The 18,405-nt window shown below is 54.8% G+C and overlaps 2 protein-coding genes across 7 annotated transcripts; both read left to right on the top strand.

Moving 5' to 3' along the window:
- The first annotated feature begins 1,726 nt into the window (after positions 1-1,726).
- PHF13 (PHD finger protein 13) lies at positions 1,727-9,405 on the top strand. Its single transcript, XM_019746796.2, has 4 exons — positions 1,727-2,105; positions 4,428-4,529; positions 5,803-6,337; positions 6,817-9,405. Exons 1-4 carry the CDS (start codon positions 2,067-2,069, stop codon positions 7,041-7,043), a joined length of 903 nt encoding a protein of 300 aa, XP_019602355.1. The 5' UTR covers positions 1,727-2,066; the 3' UTR covers positions 7,044-9,405.
- An 895-nt stretch (positions 9,406-10,300) lies between these two features.
- THAP3 (THAP domain containing 3) lies at positions 10,301-18,107 on the top strand. Of its 6 annotated transcripts, XM_074334153.1 has the most exons (7): positions 10,385-10,562; positions 11,350-11,415; positions 13,410-13,645; positions 13,772-13,964; positions 16,562-16,624; positions 17,006-17,110; positions 17,410-18,107. In XM_074334153.1, exons 1-7 carry the CDS (start codon positions 10,515-10,517, stop codon positions 17,668-17,670), a joined length of 972 nt encoding a protein of 323 aa, XP_074190254.1. In that variant the 5' UTR covers positions 10,385-10,514; the 3' UTR covers positions 17,671-18,107. The 6 variants fall into 6 exon arrangements, 4 of the variants coding, with proteins under 4 accessions (XP_074190254.1, XP_074190256.1, XP_074190257.1 ...); XR_012497087.1 differs by lacking the exon at positions 17,410-18,107 and having other exon boundaries at positions 10,301-10,562; positions 16,545-16,624; positions 17,006-17,053; XR_012497086.1 differs by lacking the exon at positions 17,410-18,107 and having other exon boundaries at positions 10,304-10,562; positions 16,542-16,624; positions 17,006-17,056.
- Positions 18,108-18,405: the final 298 nt, after the last annotated feature.

Here is an 18,405-nt window from a genome sequence, read left to right as displayed (position 1 = left end):
GTTAATGCATATTATGTGAAAAATTATACCATAGGTAATAATGACCAGTTAAAAGAAATTCCCTCTGCTTTCATTTCTTTTTGGTATTCACACCTTTAATCTACCAATGGGATAATAACCTTCTTGGCCCTGTCTTATTCCGGCAAAACACATTGCTCCTGGTGAATCTGACCCTGGATAATATCGGCTAGGCTCAGGACATTTGCTCTGGCCACAGTGGTCAGATAAATCTGGCCAAATCTGGCTAAATCACCTGAATGATGTTTCCACAGGTCAAGTGCAATATCTGTTTTTATCTTACTAGCTTTGTAAAGCACCTCAGTTTGTTATCATCTCTGGGGAGCCCTCCAATCTGCGAAGACATTGCTGAAATAACAACAAAAAATAACAATAGTAAACTACCATTTATTGAGGCAAGTACTGCGCTAAAAATTTGATAGTTTAGGAAACTGAGGCTCAGAAAAGTATTTCTAAGATAAACCCGGTCCCTTAACCACTAAATGTTTTTATCAGAATTATCGTAACCACCTGAATAGCAATAGCCAACCAACGTAACATTCACTCCCTCAGAAATAATCTTATCTTTTTTGCGGTTCTTCCAGTCATTTTGATTTAGTACGTCGAAGAGTCAGTTTTCTGACTTGAATTTAAAATTTTACATCACTCCTCTTTAACAGTTTTTGTCTTCTAAGCTACGGAATGTTATTGAATCATCTGCATTTTGCAAGTCGATTTTTTTTCTTTCAAATGGTTATTAAAAATGTCAAAGGACGTCAGGCCTCCTCCTGGTAATTTTATCAGAGCAGTATTTCCAACCAAGTGTTCAGAGTCAACCAACCCTCAACAAAAAGTTGTCAAGTACTCTTCACAAGGGTCCAGCACTTAAACAGTGCAAACTCCTCAAATATCAACAAACAAAGTCAATGACAATTACCAAATAGCTCTATCACGTTTTTGGTTCATCCCACTATTATAATCCTGAGGAATATATTCAGGATGTAATTAAGGTGAGAAAACAGGGGCAGCCCCAAGGTTAGGCAAAGAGGGAGAAAAAATCGAATTTAAAGCAAATATCTAAGACATTGATCACACGGGCAGTTTTTCAGATGCGGTAACCCGACACCTCAAAGCGGATCCTACAGATACCACGAGCGCCTCCGCCAAGTCCTAACCCTGCTGGGCCTCGGTCCCGCCGTCCCGGACCCCCGGGGCAAGGAGAAACCCGCCAGGAAACCCACAGCTGCGAAAACAAGTTCCCCACGCGCGAGGAGCCGAGCAGGGGCGGCCGCGAGGTCAGCGCCCGCTGCCCCCACTCTCGCCCGGGCAGTGGGGACCCTGGCCCCACAAAAGGGCACGAACCCCTAGTTCCAAGAGGAGAAAGAGGAGGCGCTGGCTTCCGCCGAGCTCCGCGACCAGAGCCGTCAACCCCGCCCCCACCCGCTGGGCGACCCCGGCTCGACCAATCACGCCGCCCCTCCCCCACCGCCGAGCCGGCGCGAGTCCCCTCACAGCCCCCGCTCCGGTGGCCTCGTCCCGGAGACTCCGCCTTCCCAGACCCCGCAGCTACCGCGGAGCTCTATGGGAGTTGGAGTCCCCGAGACGGCCTTTCTGCGCAGCTGTGGCGGAGCTTGGTACTACGACTCCCACAATAATCCGCGCCAGCCCCCTCTCCGTCGGCTTCCCGTCGCCCCAGACTACATTTCCCGACAGCCTTCGCGGCTCTCCCGCCCTCCCTCCCGAGACACGAGCCGAACTGGGCGTCAGGTCGGGGAGCCGGTCGGGTTCCCGCTCGCCGCCGCCGCCGCCGCCCCCCGCAGCGACTCTCCCGCCGTGCCGGCCGCGGGAACTGCATCGCCAACTCTGCTCCGCCTTGGAGCTGCCGGCCCGGGAGCACAGAGTCCGGGACGCGAAAGGCAGAGCCCCCCATCACCTCCAGCCGAGGCGACCCCTCCCGGGTCCGCCCGGTCTTACGCGGCCGCCGGAGCCCCCAGCCCCGAGCGGCCTCACGGCTCGGGGCCCGCATCCCGGCCCCTGCACTCCTGCAGCCGCCGCCCCCCACCCTGAACATGGACTCCGACTCCTGCGCCGCCGCCTTCCACCCTGAGGTGAGTGAGAGCTGCGCTCGGATCGCCCCCGATTACCCCACTCCGGTCCTGCGCTACCCGGAGCTGGACCCCCGCCACTCGATCGCCAGCCTCCCTTCCCCCAGCTTTCTGTCGTCGCCCCCACCCCGGCGCCCAACCCCGCCCCCCACTGGGGCCCGCGCCCGGTCCTTCCGCCGGCCCTTGCCTCGGTGTCCCTTCCGCGGGCGTGAGCGCCCACTCCCCTCAGGCCTCAGTGTCCTCGGGACCTGTCTGCGCCCCCGGCCCCTCCCTGCCGCGTTTACCCCTTCCCCGCCCCCGGGGACTCGGTCGGAGCGCCGCCGCCCGGCGCTCCCGCTTCTCGGATGAACCCCCCTCCCCCCACCCGGAGGGGCTCACGGCCCCCCTCGGACTGCGACTCCGTGCGCCCCCGCCTGCTCCCCTAATCCCTCGGGCCCACTGGCCCGCGCCCCGCCCCCTGACTCCCGCGCGGCCTCCGCCCCCTCCGGCTTCGGCGAGCGTTGTCCTTCGGGGCTCCCACCCCTGCAGGGGCTGGAGTCGATCCCCCTACCCCCAGCGAGGACGCCTACCCCTCCGGGGCCCCCGCCCCCGCCCGCGGGCCGTGCTCGCCCCGCCTTCCCCCTCCTTCCGGGGTCGGCTCTCGGTTTCCCGGTCGGCGCCCTCGCCGCAGCCCCCTCTCCCCTCCTGAGGCCCGCCAGGTCCGGGGTGCGGGTCCGGCTGCGGGAGGCGGTGCCAAGCGCGCCCTCCCGCCGCGCTGACGCCTCGGGGGTTCGCGGGCCCTGCCCGCCCCCGACCCCGCCGGTCTTCTCGCGCCCCCTCCCGCGCAGGATGGGCCCCGCACCTTCCGGGGCCGAGTATCGGCGGGGGGCGGCTTCCGCGGGAGGGCGGCGAGGGGGCCGCACCGCCATCTGCTTTTCCTAAAGGCGGCGGCGCGGCGGGCTGGGTGGGGGCGGTGCGAGTCCCCCGCGCCCCGCGCCCGAGGGCGCCGCGGCTTTCCACTCGGCGTCCGGGCTCCTGACCCACTTCTGCACGTTTGCCGCCGAAATAAAAGTTCTTCCCGAGAGTTTGAGGGCCGAGGGCTGCGGTCCTCTCAGCGCGGCCGGAGGGAGGGCGGTCAGTCGTTCCCCGGGGTGGAGGCGGGATCTCTTCAGCGCCCGGGGCGCTGAGTCCCGCGCTGAGCCTGGTACTCCTCTAACTTGGCGTGCCCTTCGGGGTCCAGCCGGCGGGGGCTGGGGGAGAAGGTGGTTTGTGGGAACTGAGAAAATAAGTGGCGCCCTTGGAAGGAAACCTGCAGGCAGCACGCCGGTGCCGCGCGGCTTTCTCGGCCCTGTCCTGGGGAGGGCTGGGCCGGGCTGGGCTCCGCTCCGCTTAGGAGTCCACCCCTTTCTTCCCCGGCTTTCACCCTAACGGGGCACTGGGCCCCTAGGCTCTGGAGATGTTAGCTGAGCACCTAAGGATGGGGGTACGGTGGGTGATAAAATGCTTAAAGAAAACCTCAATAACTATTAGTGGAATAAACTGAAATAAAGTACAGTTGCTTTGCTCAGTAGCAAATAAAGGCTTTCTCTTTGAGCTGCTCTGCTCCTCAGGAGAAAATCCATTCTTGTTGAGGGCGTTTCTAGATTGAATGGGGACGGACACACAAGCCAGAAGCTCTAGTGTTTCATCTTCAATGTGCAAATAAGACTACTTTAGCAGGAATGTTTCCGCGTTATTCTCCGAGTCAGGGGTCATTTGGGTGACTGGCCGGCCCCCTGGATGTTGGAGCAGCGCCTCTGCAGGAGGAGACCTCGGTAGGAGGAGGGGGTCCTCACTAGCCTTGGCTTAGGAGGAATCAGGCGAGATTCAGCTCTAGGGTCCCAGGCCTGAGTAAGCCCTGAAGGATAAGAAGCAATTGACTTTTGAAATCACTTAAAATGCTTTAGTTACAGCTGTAGCATCAGTTTATTTTCAAAATAGAAAACCTGTAGCAAAAAAGTAATTACTGGAGCTCCTGATAGGCCTGCAGAAACAATAGATAATGTCAGAAAATGCCATTGAACCGCTAAGAAAGAGGCTTTTGGACAAGCTTTTATCTCCCGACCAGTTACCCAGTATTCTTGGCATAACATCATGACACCACCTCTTTCAGGCTTCTAAAAACTGTTACTTCTCAACCCGAACTTCTTTACCTTGTTTCTAGCGCGTTTGTAAATCTGGCAGTGTGTTTTTGAGTGGTTGTCAGTAAAAGCTCCAGCTTGCTTAGTTTTGTTTCTGTGATTCTACCAACGAGTGACTCCTGTCAAACACACCCCTTTTTCTTGCCCTTTTCTCGCTTGCTAACAGGAGTACTCCCCCAGTTACAAGAGGCGGAGGACCGTGGAGGATTTCAACAAATTCTGCACTTTTGTGTTGGCCTATGCTGGCTACATCCCTTATCCGAAGGAGGTAATCTTCGGCGCTTTTGAAACCTTTCTTGCTGGCAGTGAAACCAGAGTGTCTGACAAGGCTGGTGGGTCTAGAAGGGCTTGGTGGGAGGACTCAGACAGTGGCTGGGCAAAGGTCTTTCTTGGAAACTTAGACCAGCCTGGGAAGTGGTTCCTAAAACTCGGATAGGAAATGCAGGCTTGTCTAGGAACGTTTTAATAAACTTTCAAAGTTTACTTGAAAATAACAGTTTGTTATCTGCTTGTTCTTAATGGCCACTGCTTGGGTGCCTGCTATGGCCAGGCGCTGTTCTTGGCCCTTATGAGGCTGTGAGATAGGTGCTATTATTCACCCCCATTTTAAAGCTAAGGACACGGGCACGGACCCCTTGTCCTGGGTCACAGACTAATGAGTGATGGAGTGTGGAGTTCCACCAGATGGTTGGCCAGGTCCACACTGCCCTGTCTGGCCAGCAGCCTCCACTGCAGCACATACCACATTACAGAATCTGCAGAGACTATGGCCTAAGTCCCACGTAGTTTAAGGGATTTTTTTTTTCTTGTTGAGAAATGGGCAGAGCTGTGGACCAGTATTGCCATGGTTCTCAGATTTCAGGGGCCTCGTCCATACTGAGTGAGGCTGACAAAGGACTCTGGTGCTTATAGGAGGCCAGATCCCAGCATCAGCTTGTCCTCTGCACCGCTGTCCAGGTGGATCACGCTTGCTTTGAATGTCACCGCTCTTCGCAAATAAAATGCTTGAGTGGTCAGAAGGAACCATAGAGTTTAGCTCCCTGCTTTGGGGCAGTGATTACCTACTTTGATTCTGTAATATTTTGGGATATCGCAGGTTTTTAAAAAAGAGTGTCAGAAAATTCTCAAAACTCATTTAAATTCACTTAATTAAAAAATACATCCTGTGGGAGTACAAATGGAGGGAGATTTTACAGTCAGGGCAGGAGAAGCAGGTTTGAGAGGGCGTCTTCGCTCCTTTCACCGCGTTTGTACACATCGATTAAGTTCCTGGCTGTGGGACAGCTGAGGGTTCAGCAAGGCCAGGAGGTTCCCTCTCCTGGGTTCATATTCTATCTGGGAGGTCGCACTAAAGTACAAACAGCTCAGTTCCTAAAGGAGAATGCTGACGAGAGCTGGGAAGCTTAGGTTAGTTACAAGCCTGCACGTCTGCAGGCCTGACCTGGCCCAGGGGGGCGGGGAAGCTCTGCTCGGGTCAGCTCTCGTCGCTGGGGACTGGTTGAAATCATCGGAACCTGCCACCTTTGCCTCTGTCCTTTCAGGAACTCCCTTTGAGGAGCAGCCCCAGCCCTGCTAACAGCACCGCTGGTACCATTGATAGCGACGGCTGGGACACTGGCTTCACGGACATCTCGTCCGCGGTGCCCTTGCCAGCCTCTGACCGCTGCTTTGGCCACCTGCAGCCCACCCTCCTGCAGCGAGCCAAGCCCAGTAATTTCCTGCTGGACAGAAAGAAGACCGACAAGCTGAAGAAGAAGAAGAAGAGGAAGCGAAGGGACAGTGATGTGGCCGTGAAGGAGGGCTACGTGGGCAGCTTGCTGAAGCTGGAAGCCGCTGACCCATATGTGGGGACCCCCACAAGTCCCACCCTGCAGGATAGCCCCCAGGCCTCTGGCGACCCCTGCTCGGGCTGGGACTCCGACACTCCTTCCAGTGGCTCTTGTGCCACTGTGTCACCTGATCAGGTCAAAGAAATAAAAACTGAAGGCAAACGGACTATTGTCCGGCAGGGAAAGCAAGTGGTGTTCCGGGACGAGGACAGCACGGGCAATGACGAGGACATAATGGTGGATTCAGGTGAGTGGTCTCTGAAGGACAGCCGTGCCGTTGTCCGGTGGTCTGCAGAGAGTGATTGTAAGCAGGAGTCTCAGAGCAGTCCCTTCCATGGAGTGTGACAGCAGCGGGTACCTCAGCACGTCAAGGGAGAACGGTGCAAGAAGGGGGGTGGATACCCAGATGTTTAGGAAGTGAGTGGTGGCAGCTAGAGATGTCCGATTCCCAGACAGACCTCAAAAGGTAAAAGCAGTGCAGCTCCTAAGCGCACATCTCATGGTAATTCCTGGGAACACACACTTCATTGCCTTAGGTCATGCATTTCCTGCATTTTCGGGGTAGGAGGCAGGAGCACCCTAAGTGGAATTTGAAATCGGCTTCGTTTGTTGAGGATCAGGTTTCACGGCAGCTCAGCTGCTTTGTCTCATTGGAGAGAGGGCTACCGATGGAGAGGAATCATGAGACGTTTTTTCTCCTCCTCTTACGTGTTTCTGCCCTTCCAGATGATGACTCCTGGGACCTTGTCACCTGCTTCTGCATGAAGCCATTCGCTGGCCGCCCCATGATAGAGTGTAACGAGTGCCATACCTGGATTCACCTGTCCTGTGCGAAAATCCGGAAGTCCAATGTTCCGGAAGTGTTTGTCTGCCAAAAGTGCCGGGACTCCAAGTTTGACATCCGCCGTTCCAACCGTTCCAGAATGGGCTCCCGGAAGCTATTTCTGGACTGACTGCTGGCAAGCAAGGAATCGGAAGGGACAGTAGGCTTGTTGGCCTCTCTCTTAGTTGAGCACAGAACTCTCAGCTCTGGTGCGGGCAGACCCCTGCCATTCAGGTGCCTAAGCAAAAGGACAGGCTCTCCAAGGTATAAACTGTCCATGGCCAGTGACTGAATAAAATCCTCGTTGGCCAAAGCTGCTGCTAGAGCTGTGTTCTCTGCAGTGGAGGTGGACTAAACTCCCAAGTGTAGTGGGTTTGGTTCAGCTGAAAATGAGGGTACGTGGTAGTTGTGAATTCTTGCTGTCTTGTTAAACTCCGCCGATTGGCACAAGTGCTAGCTGTTATTCCTACTTCCGCTGTGTTGGGGAGAGGTGTTCACTTTCCCCGGCCTGTTCACAAACAGCCATGCGTGCAAGCATTTTCTCGAGTGTAAGTCTTACCATAAGTGTCTGTACAGCAACCATCAAAGCTGCCCCTCCCTTAGTGGTCTCCTGTCCCCTGCCTTGCTGCTGCCTCTGTCCCCAGGGGTTGCCTGCTGGAGTCCTCTGGCCTCTGAAAGGAGCCTGGGGGCGGTGGGCCAGCTAGTGATCTCTAGCCTTCCTTCTGTTCGTTAAAAGGGACAGTATGTGGCCCCTTTTCTGTGGAAAGGGTTGGTTGGGGGGTTGAGGTGGCCGTGTTCATAACTCAAGTTTTCCTGTTTTGCACGATGTAAAAAAACCTGTCTTTGCACGTTAATAGCCAAAAGTATTGGCAGATTTCTGCCTGGGTGCCCTTTCTCTCCAGTTGGCATATGGGGGCCTGGGAATGCCCAGGCAAGCTGTTTTCAAGCGAGGGGGCACTTGCGTTCCCTCCTTGTCTCTTCTCCTCACCTTATTCCAGTAGGAGCATAAAGGTTAGGCAGTCCCAGGGGAATGGCATTGCTCTATGTAATGGGGTGAAGGAAACGTGGGAGGACGTTCTCTCCCACAGGTGATTCTTAGTGTCCCCTCATACAGGCTGGCCTGCTAGTTCTGCCGGCCAAGGTTAGGACTTGAAGTCTTTGTTGTTGTTTTTTGAGTTGGTGAATGATAGGTAATACAGGCCTCCAGGTATGTACCATTGAACTGTGCAGAGCTCCTTAGATCTGGATTGTGAGCTGTCTCTGGGACCAACTCTGGAGAAGCCAGGAATTTGCACCTGAAGCCCTGCAGGGCAGAGTACTCTGGGACACTGGCTGTTCTGTGGCCCCATGCAGGGCTGGAGGGCTTCAGCTTTGTCCGAAATTGGCATTGCTTTGTAGCAATTCAAGTACTCCTTCTCAAAAATGGTTTTTTTTTGGTAATTCGATGGGTGTGTTTTCATAAACATTATTTGTTGTAAAGCATGAAAAGGGAAGAATATGCAAGTTAGTCATATTTGTTTACATCAGGATGGACCCCCAGTTTCCCTGCGGGGGGCTTCTCCATGTGGCGTCCTTGTGCAGGGCCACCAGGTGGACTCCCTCCCCATTCTCACTGAAGCACCAAGAGTTTGAACCTTAATTGGCTCATCAGAGCCCATATTTTGTCCTAGTATCATTCATGCTCGACCAGCCAACTGCCTTTTTTTTGTTTAGTTTTTAATTCTGTTGTTCTTACTAACACAAAAATAGAAGTAGTTTCTGAAACCCAGTTTATTGTGAAGATCCCCAAGAGAGAAGTTCTGCTGTAGAGAGAAATAGTAAGAAGCTGGCTTAGAAACACCTTTCTCCCCAGACAACTGTCTGGCTCTGACTTGGGCAAACGTGCAGGAAAAGTTGGAGAGGAATTTGCCAAAGATTTGCCCCAGGACGTGGCCTGTCCAGTGTCTTCACGAGAATAGCCAAAGTTCCAAGGTGTTTTTCTTCTTTATTTTTTTTAAAAAAAAACCACAAAGTTTTAAAAGTGCATTTAAGAATCCGTGTGATTTTATGGTGGAACTTGAACTGTCCGTGCTGGCGGTGGCTGTATTATTGTTCTTAAGGAAGGTTCAATGCCTGGTGACTCCTGGAAGGCTTTTGATATTCATCTCAATTTCTGTTTCTTCATTTCCTTTTTGTTATTTTAACAGGTCTGTCCCTGTGGGTGGTGTCTAAGAAGTCCAGACACCTTGGTTTTTGTGTTGATTGAGCTAGGCAGCTGCAATCAGCTTTATGCAAATTAGGCATGGCCTACCTAGGCGCTCCCGGTTGGTGGCTAATGAGGTGAGGGGAGGGAAAGATGTCACCCCCTAAGAAGGCCCCTCCCATTGGCTTTGGCCAGGCCAGACACTTAACATCGTTTACATGGTTCTGTGTAATTATAAAGTTTATGTGTATAAAGCGAAGCTGTTTCTGTGAAACTGTATATTTTGTAAATAAAGATATTGCTACTTTGAGGTTGTCTAGCTTCAGGTGTTTGTGTTGTGTGCTGAAAGACAATTGTGTCTTCTACCTTCAATTCTACCAAACCATGACTGACTACAAGAAGACTTGAGAAGTAGGGGTGGCTGGGTGGCTCAGTTGGTTAGAGCACAGTGCTCATAGCGCCAATGTCGCTGGTTTGATTCCCACATGGGCCAGTGAGCTGCACCCTCCACAACCAGACTGGAAAAAACGACCTGACTTGGAGCTGATGGATCCTGGAAAAACACACTATTCTACCCCCCCCCAAAAAAAAAAAAAAAATCCGTGAGAAGTTAAAAGTCTGAGTTTGGTATAGCAGGATGAAAAATGCCCATAGCCCTTACTATACTTTTCTAGGAATTCCTCCAGAAACAAACCACAATATGATCAGAAATGAATAGTTTTCATTTTCTTCATCAAATCGTATAAGAGCTTTAAACCCCAGTGAGCGGCTTACCTTTGTAAAACACCCTCCTCTGAGCTTCTGTAGGCAGGATTGGAATCTCCTGGGGGTGCACAGCCCCTTTACACCTGGGGGTTCGCAGTGCCTGAGCCTGTTCTGTCAATCAGCTGTGTCTGCCTAACCTGGGACCAACTGGTACCTCTAGGACATTCGGGCAGCCAAAATCTACGTTTGAGCACCTCCTATAACACTTCGACTAATGCTAGCCAAGTTGGGCGTTGAGGCTTTCTCTGGTTTCAAGTTGTCTAAGGCTGTTGGTGGGTGTAAGTTCGGGAGGCACCAAAACAAAGACGTGAGGACGAAGGGCTTCACCGAGCTGCGGTGAAACGCCGGGTCCCTAAAACGCGCGACGGGATTACCGCGCTAGGTGATGGCAAAGGAGCAGAGCCAAGCCCGCCTGCACCTCCCCGCGGTCCCGCCCCTCACGCAGCCCCGCCAGGCCGCTGGCCCTGACTCGCCCCGCAGGGCCCGCCGCGCCCTGCAGACCACGCCCACCGGCCCCGCCCCAGCGGCCAGCCCCGCCCCCTGGCCTTGCCGAGCCCGCAGGCCCTGCCGCGCCCCGCAGGCCCCCGCCGCCATCTTTGTTAGGGGCAGCCGGGCCTGGGGTCTGGAGATGCCGAAGTCGTGCGCGGCCCGGCAATGCTGCAACCGCTACAGCAACCGCAGGAAGCAGCTCACATTCCACCGGTGAGGGGCGGGGGTGCTGGGGGGCGCGGGGTTCCGGCTGCCGAGCCCGACTCACCCCGGGCTAATTGGCCGCTGTCCCCGCCGGAGCCCGAGGCCTGGCGGGCCGTGCGGGGACGCCAGGGTCGCTGCCCGGCCGCCGCGGAGGCCGCAAGAAGTGCGGCCGAGCCCCTCGCGGAGGCGCGCGGCCTGGGGACCTGCGCCGCCTCGGCCGGCCTGGGCACATGGGGAGACGATCGGAGAGGTTGAGTAACCTGTCTGTGGGCGCACAGCCTCCTGCCTGCCAGCCGGTCGGGGAAGGCCGCGGCGGGCCCTGATGCGAGCTCAGGTCTCCCCACGTAGTGCCACCGCAGCACCTGGCACCCTCTGCAGTTATTTGGGAGGAGTCCCTTCCATGTTTCAGGGACTTTATCTCGTTCACAGGTGCAGCCCAGGACGTAGTAGGTGTTCACTGTTTGCTGAACGCATGACGGGTGGTGCCGCCTGTCGGCTTTGCGGTGCACTGGGCCCTCTGCCGAGCCCTCCGCAGCCTCGCGTCTTGCAGGGAGGGTGGAGTGAAGGAATGAGAACGGCGGGGGCGTCGGGGGAGTGGTCCCGACGCTGACTTTGCGGGAGTCTGGGGAGGAGGGCGGAGAGTGGGGAGCCTGTCCCTGCGATGCCTGGAGGCCCAGGGTGCCGGGCGCGGCCTGTGCGGTGAACGGGTTCCTGCCCGGGAGAGCGTGTCTTCAGGTGCCGACTGAATGCTGCTCACTTTAAGGTTCCAGCCTCCGTCCATTTCTGTCCCCTTCAGAGCATCGCCCGAACAGCTGCTGCACTCATTGTCTCCACTTCCTCGCTTCCTATTATCGTTTTCAAAGTAAATGTTTTCCTTTAAGTATATATAACACGCATACAGAAAAGTGCTTATATAAATCACAAGTACACAGCCCAGCCAGCCGAGAGGACACCCTGTGTGACTCCGTGAATTACAGCACATCACTAGCCCCCAGCAAGCCCCCAACCTGCTCCCACGTCCCCAAGGGGTAACCCATATCCTGCCTTCTGTCAGAGTGATTGCTCTGGCCTGTTTTGAACTTTACTTCACATACTATGTACTTCTTTGTCTTTTGGCCACCATTTTGTTTGTATAGATGTAAGAAACTTCCAAACCTGTAGAGAATTTTATAAGTTTGAGTCAGAGGATATGACTGGAAGCAAGATCTCAACAGGCTGTGAAAAATGCTTCAGAGAATGACAGTTTTGCAGTTTCTTTTATGCATTTGAAAGTAAAGAGGTAACATGAGAAAGATAACGGAGGGGGGAGAAAGCAAGGTGGGGATGGGACTAGTCTCTTGAGGTGGTTACCTTATTTCAAAGGGATAACCTAGAGGCACAGAAACAATGGACAGGGCTGGCCTAAGACGAAGATAAACCTTTCACTAAAGAAGTTACATACCTGGGGCGTGACCTGCCCAGTTAGGAATTTATGATCAGATGGCCCTGGAAGGTTACTTTCCATAGAGGCTCTTTTTTTGGTCCACATCTGTGAGTCATCCTTATTGCACGCAATAGCAGTTGATTCCTTTTCACTGCTGCATAGTATTCCATTGACTGCATCCACTGGAATTGATCTGTTCTATAATTAAAGGGCATTTGGGTGCAGCCTTTGTGTTTTGACCATCTCAGGCACATGGCTTGACATTTCTGCCAGCATGAGTCTTCTTCCGGTGCATGTATCTGTATGTTTCAGTCAGATATATACCCGGGGTGTAGTGGCCCCTGGTTCTCTCTCATTCTAATCAGATTCTTGCCTCCACCCACCACCCCCACAAAAGAGCTGTCGAGTCCCCGGTGGCGCTTACAGTGCCAAATGCACTGGTCCATCGTCATCTGAATTGACCTGTGCAGCATTTGACACAACTGACCGCTGAGCCCTTGAGACACTCTCACTTGGCCTCTAGGACACCTCAGCCTCTTCCTGTGTCACAGTGTCCCTTGTCTGTCTCCTGGCTGGCTCCTCCTCATTTCCAGCACTAGACGTTGGAGCACTTTGGGGCGACAGCCATGGCCCTGTGTCATCCCTGTACACACTTGCTCCCCAGGGCACTGATCTCACCCAGGCCTTTACCACCCTTTACGCAGGGACAGCCCCCTCCCCCCATTGATGTCTCCAGACATGTGTGTCCACCTGCCACTCCACTTCAGCATGTGGACATCTAAAAGGCACCTCAAGGAGCGGCCGGTTAGCTCAGTGTTTAGAGCGCGGTGTCTGAACAACAAGGTTGCGGGTTCGATCCCCACATGGGCCACCGGGAGCTGCGCCCTCCACAACTAGATTGAAACAACTACTTGACTTGGAGCTGATGGGTCCTGGAAAAACACACTTAAAATAAATAAAAGTTCTTAAAAAGTAAAATAGGCACCTCAAATGTAACATCTAACATATCAAACCTAACTCCGAGGCCCCAAACCTGCCCCTCCTACAGCCGCCCCCATTTTAATATGTGACACTCCTTCCTTCTCTCTTTATTTCACAGCCCCTGGGCAAACGTTATTTACATGGCTTCTGAGCTGCCTGCGCATTACCTCCTCCTGCTGACCCCCTGGTCCAGGCCAGCACGTGCCCTCCTGCAGCAGCCAGGGTGGGCTCTCCTCTCTGTCTGCCCAGAGCCTCCGGGGACGCCCCCGTCTGCCTGAGGCCTGCTCCTTCAGTCCCCACCCCTCCTCTTGCTTGGTCTCAGCCGAAGCTGCCTGACTGCTCCTCAAACGCGCTTGTCACACGCCTTTGCTCTTCTGATACCCACATAGTGCTGAAGTGTCACCTCTCAGGTGGCCTTCCCTGACCACATGCCACTCTTCATTCCTACACAGTCTACATCTGTTTGGTTTACCATCCGTGTTCCCGCGCTGGGTCATGGCTCCATGAGGGCCGACTGCCTTACTCCCACACCCCAAGCGCCCGCTCCCGAAGGAAGGCATGAATGTAGGCTCACCTGGTACTGGAGCTTCGGAAACAGCTCTGGCCATGTTCACGGTGTCCTGTTTCCTACTGGATACCGTAAACAGCCACGACAGAAGCCTCCAGAAGTTGGATGTGGTTTAACAGGGTGAGGTTACTGGGTTTTCCAAGTTGTCCAGTACAGCACTGTGTCACGGTGAGGTGGAAATCCCAGGAGACTGAAGGGCTGAATCCAGCTTCGCGCCTTCCCTCACGTCTCCTCCGTTGCCCGTAGGTTCCCGTTCAGCCGGCCCGAGCTGCTGAAGGCGTGGGTGCTGAATATCGGCCGTGGCAACTTCCAGCCCAAACAGCACACGGTCATCTGCTCGGAGCACTTCCGCCCTGAGTGCTTCAGCGCCTTTGGGAACCGCAAGAACCTCAAGCACAACGCTGTGCCCACGGTGTTCGCCTTTCAGGACACCGAGCAGGTGAACATACCTCTGTCCTCCTCTTCACAGCCAGCAGGCGGAGGGGTGGCCTTTGCAGGGACAGCAGAGGCGGAGGCCGAGACCTACAGTGAGGCCAGCAGGTGTCAAGCCTCCGCGTTGGAGGCCAGCCGACCCCGCTGGCCATGACCTTCGTTTTAGGGAGTTTGCAACTTTAAGCCACTGTAAAAATGAATCATGCTTCACAACTGGATGTCATTGAAGCATCGACGGGTGAGAGCCCTGTCCTTGATGTGGTTCACGTTTGCTGGGTCTCCTGCGGGCTCCAGGCCACACAGTGAAGGCCTTCCCAGGGGATGTCAGCGGCTGTGTGGCTTTCAGACCTTGTCTTCTTCCTAGTAGCCAGCAGGGCTTGGGAGTGTGTGTTCAGGAAGCCAGAGGCTGTGCTGCTGCCATTCATCAGGTCACTACTGTGCTCCTACTGTGTGCCACACGTGTCACCTGAGAGCTCTGTCCAGGGCCCAGAAGGATGATGCAGGTGGAGCGCTGGAGGGAGGGTGGGGACAGCGTGGGCAGAGGCTGGCAGGTAGAAGGGACTTGGGCACACTTAGGAACAGCATCAGCTCAGGTGGGCTGGAGGGTCGCAGGGGCCAGCTGGTGGCAGGCTTGCACAGGCTGTGGCTTTCAGGTGAGGTCAGTGGGGCATGGCGTGGCTTTGGAAGGCTCCTCTGGCTGGAAGCCACTGTGGTGTCACAGGAGTGCAGCCATGCTGGCCTGAGCTGACAGTGGGCATGGTGAAGAGAGGACTGAGTGGGTGGACTTTGCAGACCAGCAGGCTGAGAGGGAGGTGGCCAGGGAGAGCAGAGCACGCTGAGCCCCTGGGGAATGGGCTTCCGATTCCCCGAGGAATTTGGTCCTGTGCATGTTGAGTTTGCCGTCCCAGTGGGACATGGAGTGGACGTGTCTTGGTGAGGGGATGTGCAGGTTTGGCTCAGGACAGAGTTCATGGCTAGCTGGACGAAGCCATGAGGGCGACACTATTAGAATTCATAAATCCTAAAGGTGTACCGAGTTCCAGAGTGCGGGCCCCACAGTGGGGCACCTGGTTGAACCTGGTAGTGGGGAAACAAACACAAGATTGTTGGACACCTGTGCCAGTTGGGTTTCATGGGGAATGAGAGAAAAGGGAGCCAGCCTGTAGAAACCATGAGTTACAGGGTGTCAGAACAGGTGCCACCTGTCAGCTACAGTGGCCAGATGCCTTTTCCCTCCATCTTCCCGACATCCATGTGCTGGTGGTCTTCCCTTCTCCACGGCCACGGTCACATTCCTGCAGGAGGGCCCTCCCTGACCAGTCTCCGCCGCCCCTCCTGGCCCTTCCCTTCGTGTCCTGCTTGCTGGGCTTTCTAGCACGTCCACCATCCGCCATACTCTTTCCTTTGTGTTGGTCTCCCCGCCAATGTAAGCTCTGCGAGGGCCGGGACTTGTTTCACTGCCTTATTCCCATTCGCAGGCATGAAGTAGGTGCTTCAAGCATTTTTTGTTTTTGTTTTTTTAATATGGAAGGCCTTTTATTTTTAGTTTATATATATATAAACTTTTATCTTACTGTGGTAAGCACACTTAACGAGATCTACCCTCAAACTTTTAAGTGTACAGTACGGTGTTACGACATGTAGGCACAACGTGCACAGGGCTCTCGAAGTTCGTCGTTGGGCTTAACTGAATTTTTTTTTAAGCTTTTTTTTTTTTTTAACTGGGGAAGGGGAGCAGGACTTTATTAGGGAACAGTGTGTATTTCCATGACTTCTTCCAAGTCAAGTTGTTGTCCTTTCAGTCTTAGTTGTGGAGGGCACAGCTCAGCTCCAGGTCCAGTTGCCGTTGCTAGTTGCAGGGGCCGCAGCGCACCATCCCTTGTGGGAGTTGGATTGAACCGGCAACACTTGTGGTTGAGAGCCCACTGGCCCATGTGGGAATTGAACCAGCAGCCTTTGGAGTTAGGAGCATGGAGCTCTAACCGCCTGAGCCACCGGGCCGGCCCTTAACTGAATTTTTAAGCTCACAGGTTAGCGACTCCCCACTCCCACCTCCCTCCATGCATGTTTGTTAAGAGAGTACACTTTGATCACTTTGTCCTGGAGAGATTGCAGTTTAACAACTGGGAGGTTCATTTGTGATCTGCTCCTAGTGCCTGGGGTAGGGAGAAGTTGGTTCTGGCCGTGGCTCTGGCTTAGCTTGTGGACACCTGGAGACTGCAGGCTCTGAGTTGGATGTTTTCTGCCATGTGGCTTCCACTCATTGAGCAAAATTTGAGTCACCTACTTTGCAGTTAGAAGAATGCCAGGCTCTGAGGTGACACGAATTAGACAAGTTCCTGGCTTCATACGGACCTCTTCACCATCCCTATGATGTTCCCAAAGACTTGGGAACACCTTTGGAGAAAGATGAGCGCCAGTGGGCAGGGAGTTGAGCGGGGCTGGGTTTCAGGGCCCAGTTTAACTGAACACACATGGGGCTGAGCATTGGGACAGAAGCACGAGGCCTGGCACCTGGTGTGGGGCTCTCGGGGGTACAGATCTCTTACTTGCACCCCAATTGAGTCGAACCTTGCGTCCACAGCAGCTCCATGTCTCTTGCAGCTGGTGAGGGAGGACACAGACCTAGCTGGCGAGGGTGGACATGCCGACTCTGAGAAGGAAAAGGTGAGTCTGGACTGACGGCCACTGGACTGAGCTGCGAGGTGGAGGCTGAGCACAAGTGGAGGCTGGCTGCTGGGATTTGTGGTGCCTTCCTCGTAGCCTAGGGTTTTGGATTCTGTTTTCCAAGGAAAGGGAAAGCAGCAGCCTCTCATGCCTCCGTCCTGTGGTTATCACGACTGGTAGTTGGTGACAAGTCCAGCTCGTGCCTGATTTCTAAGGGTCTGGTCCTGGGCCCGGGGAGGAGGCTGGCTGTTCCTGCCAGTTCCCAGGATGCAGCCACCCCAGGGACAGAGTGACAGCATTGCTGGTGGGATGGACAGGTAACAGCTGTGGGAAGACCTGGTGTCTGCGGCTCAGCTGCCTGCTTCTGCCTTTTGTTCCCAGGTCATCTCGGAGGCGGGGGCCCAGGAGCAAGGCCCAGGGAGGAAGATGGACACTGCTCTCCAAGCACTGCAGCTGCCTGCCAGCGCCGGAGGGCCTGGAGGACAGGTAAGGCGCCCAGCCGGGCATCAAAGGGCATGTGGGGGGTTGCTCTCAGCACGAGGGCCTTTGCTTCAAAGAAAAGGAAGAAAACCAGTGCCCAAACCATGAGCACCAGGGGTGTGGCCGATTTCACACCTTCCCAATAAAACATCCACAATTTGGGCAGGTCTGAATGTCAGCAAAGCTGCGGGAAGCGACCCTCGGGCCCCTGCCACCCAGACCCCTTTCCCGCAGAACAGCTCTGCCGCTGGTCCCGGGCTTTGGCCTCTGGGCACTGCTTACCTTCCACTCACCTGTGTCCTCAGGTCCTGCCACAGAGACCGGAAGCAACTGAGGCCCCTAGTCAGCCTGCCAAACCCCTGCAACCATCCGATCACAGCTATGCCCTTTTGGACTTAGATGCCCTAAAAAAAAAGCTCTTCCTGACCCTGAAGGAAAATGAAAAGCTGCGGAAGCGCTTGAAGGCCCAGAGGCTGGTGATGCAGAGGATGTGTGGCCGTCTGCGAGCCCACAGGGCGGGGCCGCCGGGCCTCCGGGCCGGGCTGCGGCCCGAGCAGCAGAGCTGAGCCAGGCGGCCGGGCTCATCGGAGCCCTTGGGACGTGGACCTTTCAGTCCTGCAGCTGACACTGGGCAGTAGTGAGGCATGCCAGGCCAAGTGAGGAGCCCAAGGTGGCATCAGGCTGGGAGGGGGCGAGGCCGTGAGCATGACAAACTTGGTTCTCCAGGAGATGACAGCCCCAGCTCTCCTTTCAGCACAAGCTGGGCGAGTATCCTTGGAAGCACAGCATGAGGAGCTGTCCCAAGTCAGAGTGGCAGACACTCCCCCCACCATGGGGAGGAAGCCCATTTCCTTATGGGGCAGCTGGGTCCAGGGAAGGACCTGGTGGGTGGGTCACTCCCACCCCCGCACGAGAGGGTGAGGACTGACTAACGCGCCTGGACAGCCGGCTCTCCATAGACTGGCCTCCTTTGAGTGACAACATAATAAAGTATCTTCCTACACTGCCGGCTTCCCTGCTTTACTTAAAAATAAGCACTAATTCCAGGTTCTGTCCCGCATGCTTTGCTGCTGCTGAGAAGACTGACTTCCTGTTTCCTGCTGAAGAGCAGTCAGGGCTCGACCACCTTTGACTACAAAAAAAAAAAGGTGACTTTAGTTAAAAAGAAAAAATAAGAATTCTAGTCTGAGATTTCCTAACTCTGGACTCTCTTTCTCAGGCACGTGTCTCATGTAGAATACGGAACCACAGCTTCAAGTTAAGCCTTATGGTTTAAAATATGGTATAAGCAGAGAATAAGG

The sequence above is a fragment of the Rhinolophus sinicus genome, linkage group LG06 (genome assembly GCF_036562045.2).
Source record: "Rhinolophus sinicus isolate RSC01 linkage group LG06, ASM3656204v1, whole genome shotgun sequence".
In the NCBI taxonomy this organism is placed as follows: Eukaryota; Metazoa; Chordata; class Mammalia; order Chiroptera; family Rhinolophidae; genus Rhinolophus; species Rhinolophus sinicus.
This window is presented reverse-complemented; position numbering and strand designations above follow the sequence as displayed.

Bases quoted from the DNA above. Each gene is read 5' to 3' on its own strand.
- THAP3 (XM_074334153.1), top strand. From the start codon at position 10,515: ATGCTGCAACCGCTACAGCAACCGCAGGAAGCAGCTCACATTCCACCG. The intron at 10,563-11,349 runs GTGAGGGGCGGG...TGTCCCCTTCAG, and splicing joins AAGCAGCTCACATTCCACCG to AGCATCGCCCGAACAGCTGC. The intron at 13,646-13,771 runs GTGAGGTTACTG...CGTTGCCCGTAG, and splicing joins GTTGGATGTGGTTTAACAGG to GTTCCCGTTCAGCCGGCCCG.
- PHF13 (XM_019746796.2), top strand. From the start codon at position 2,067: ATGGACTCCGACTCCTGCGCCGCCGCCTTCCACCCTGAG. The intron at 2,106-4,427 runs GTGAGTGAGAGC...GCTTGCTAACAG, and splicing joins CCGCCGCCTTCCACCCTGAG to GAGTACTCCCCCAGTTACAA. The intron at 6,338-6,816 runs GTGAGTGGTCTC...CTGCCCTTCCAG, and splicing joins GGACATAATGGTGGATTCAG to ATGATGACTCCTGGGACCTT.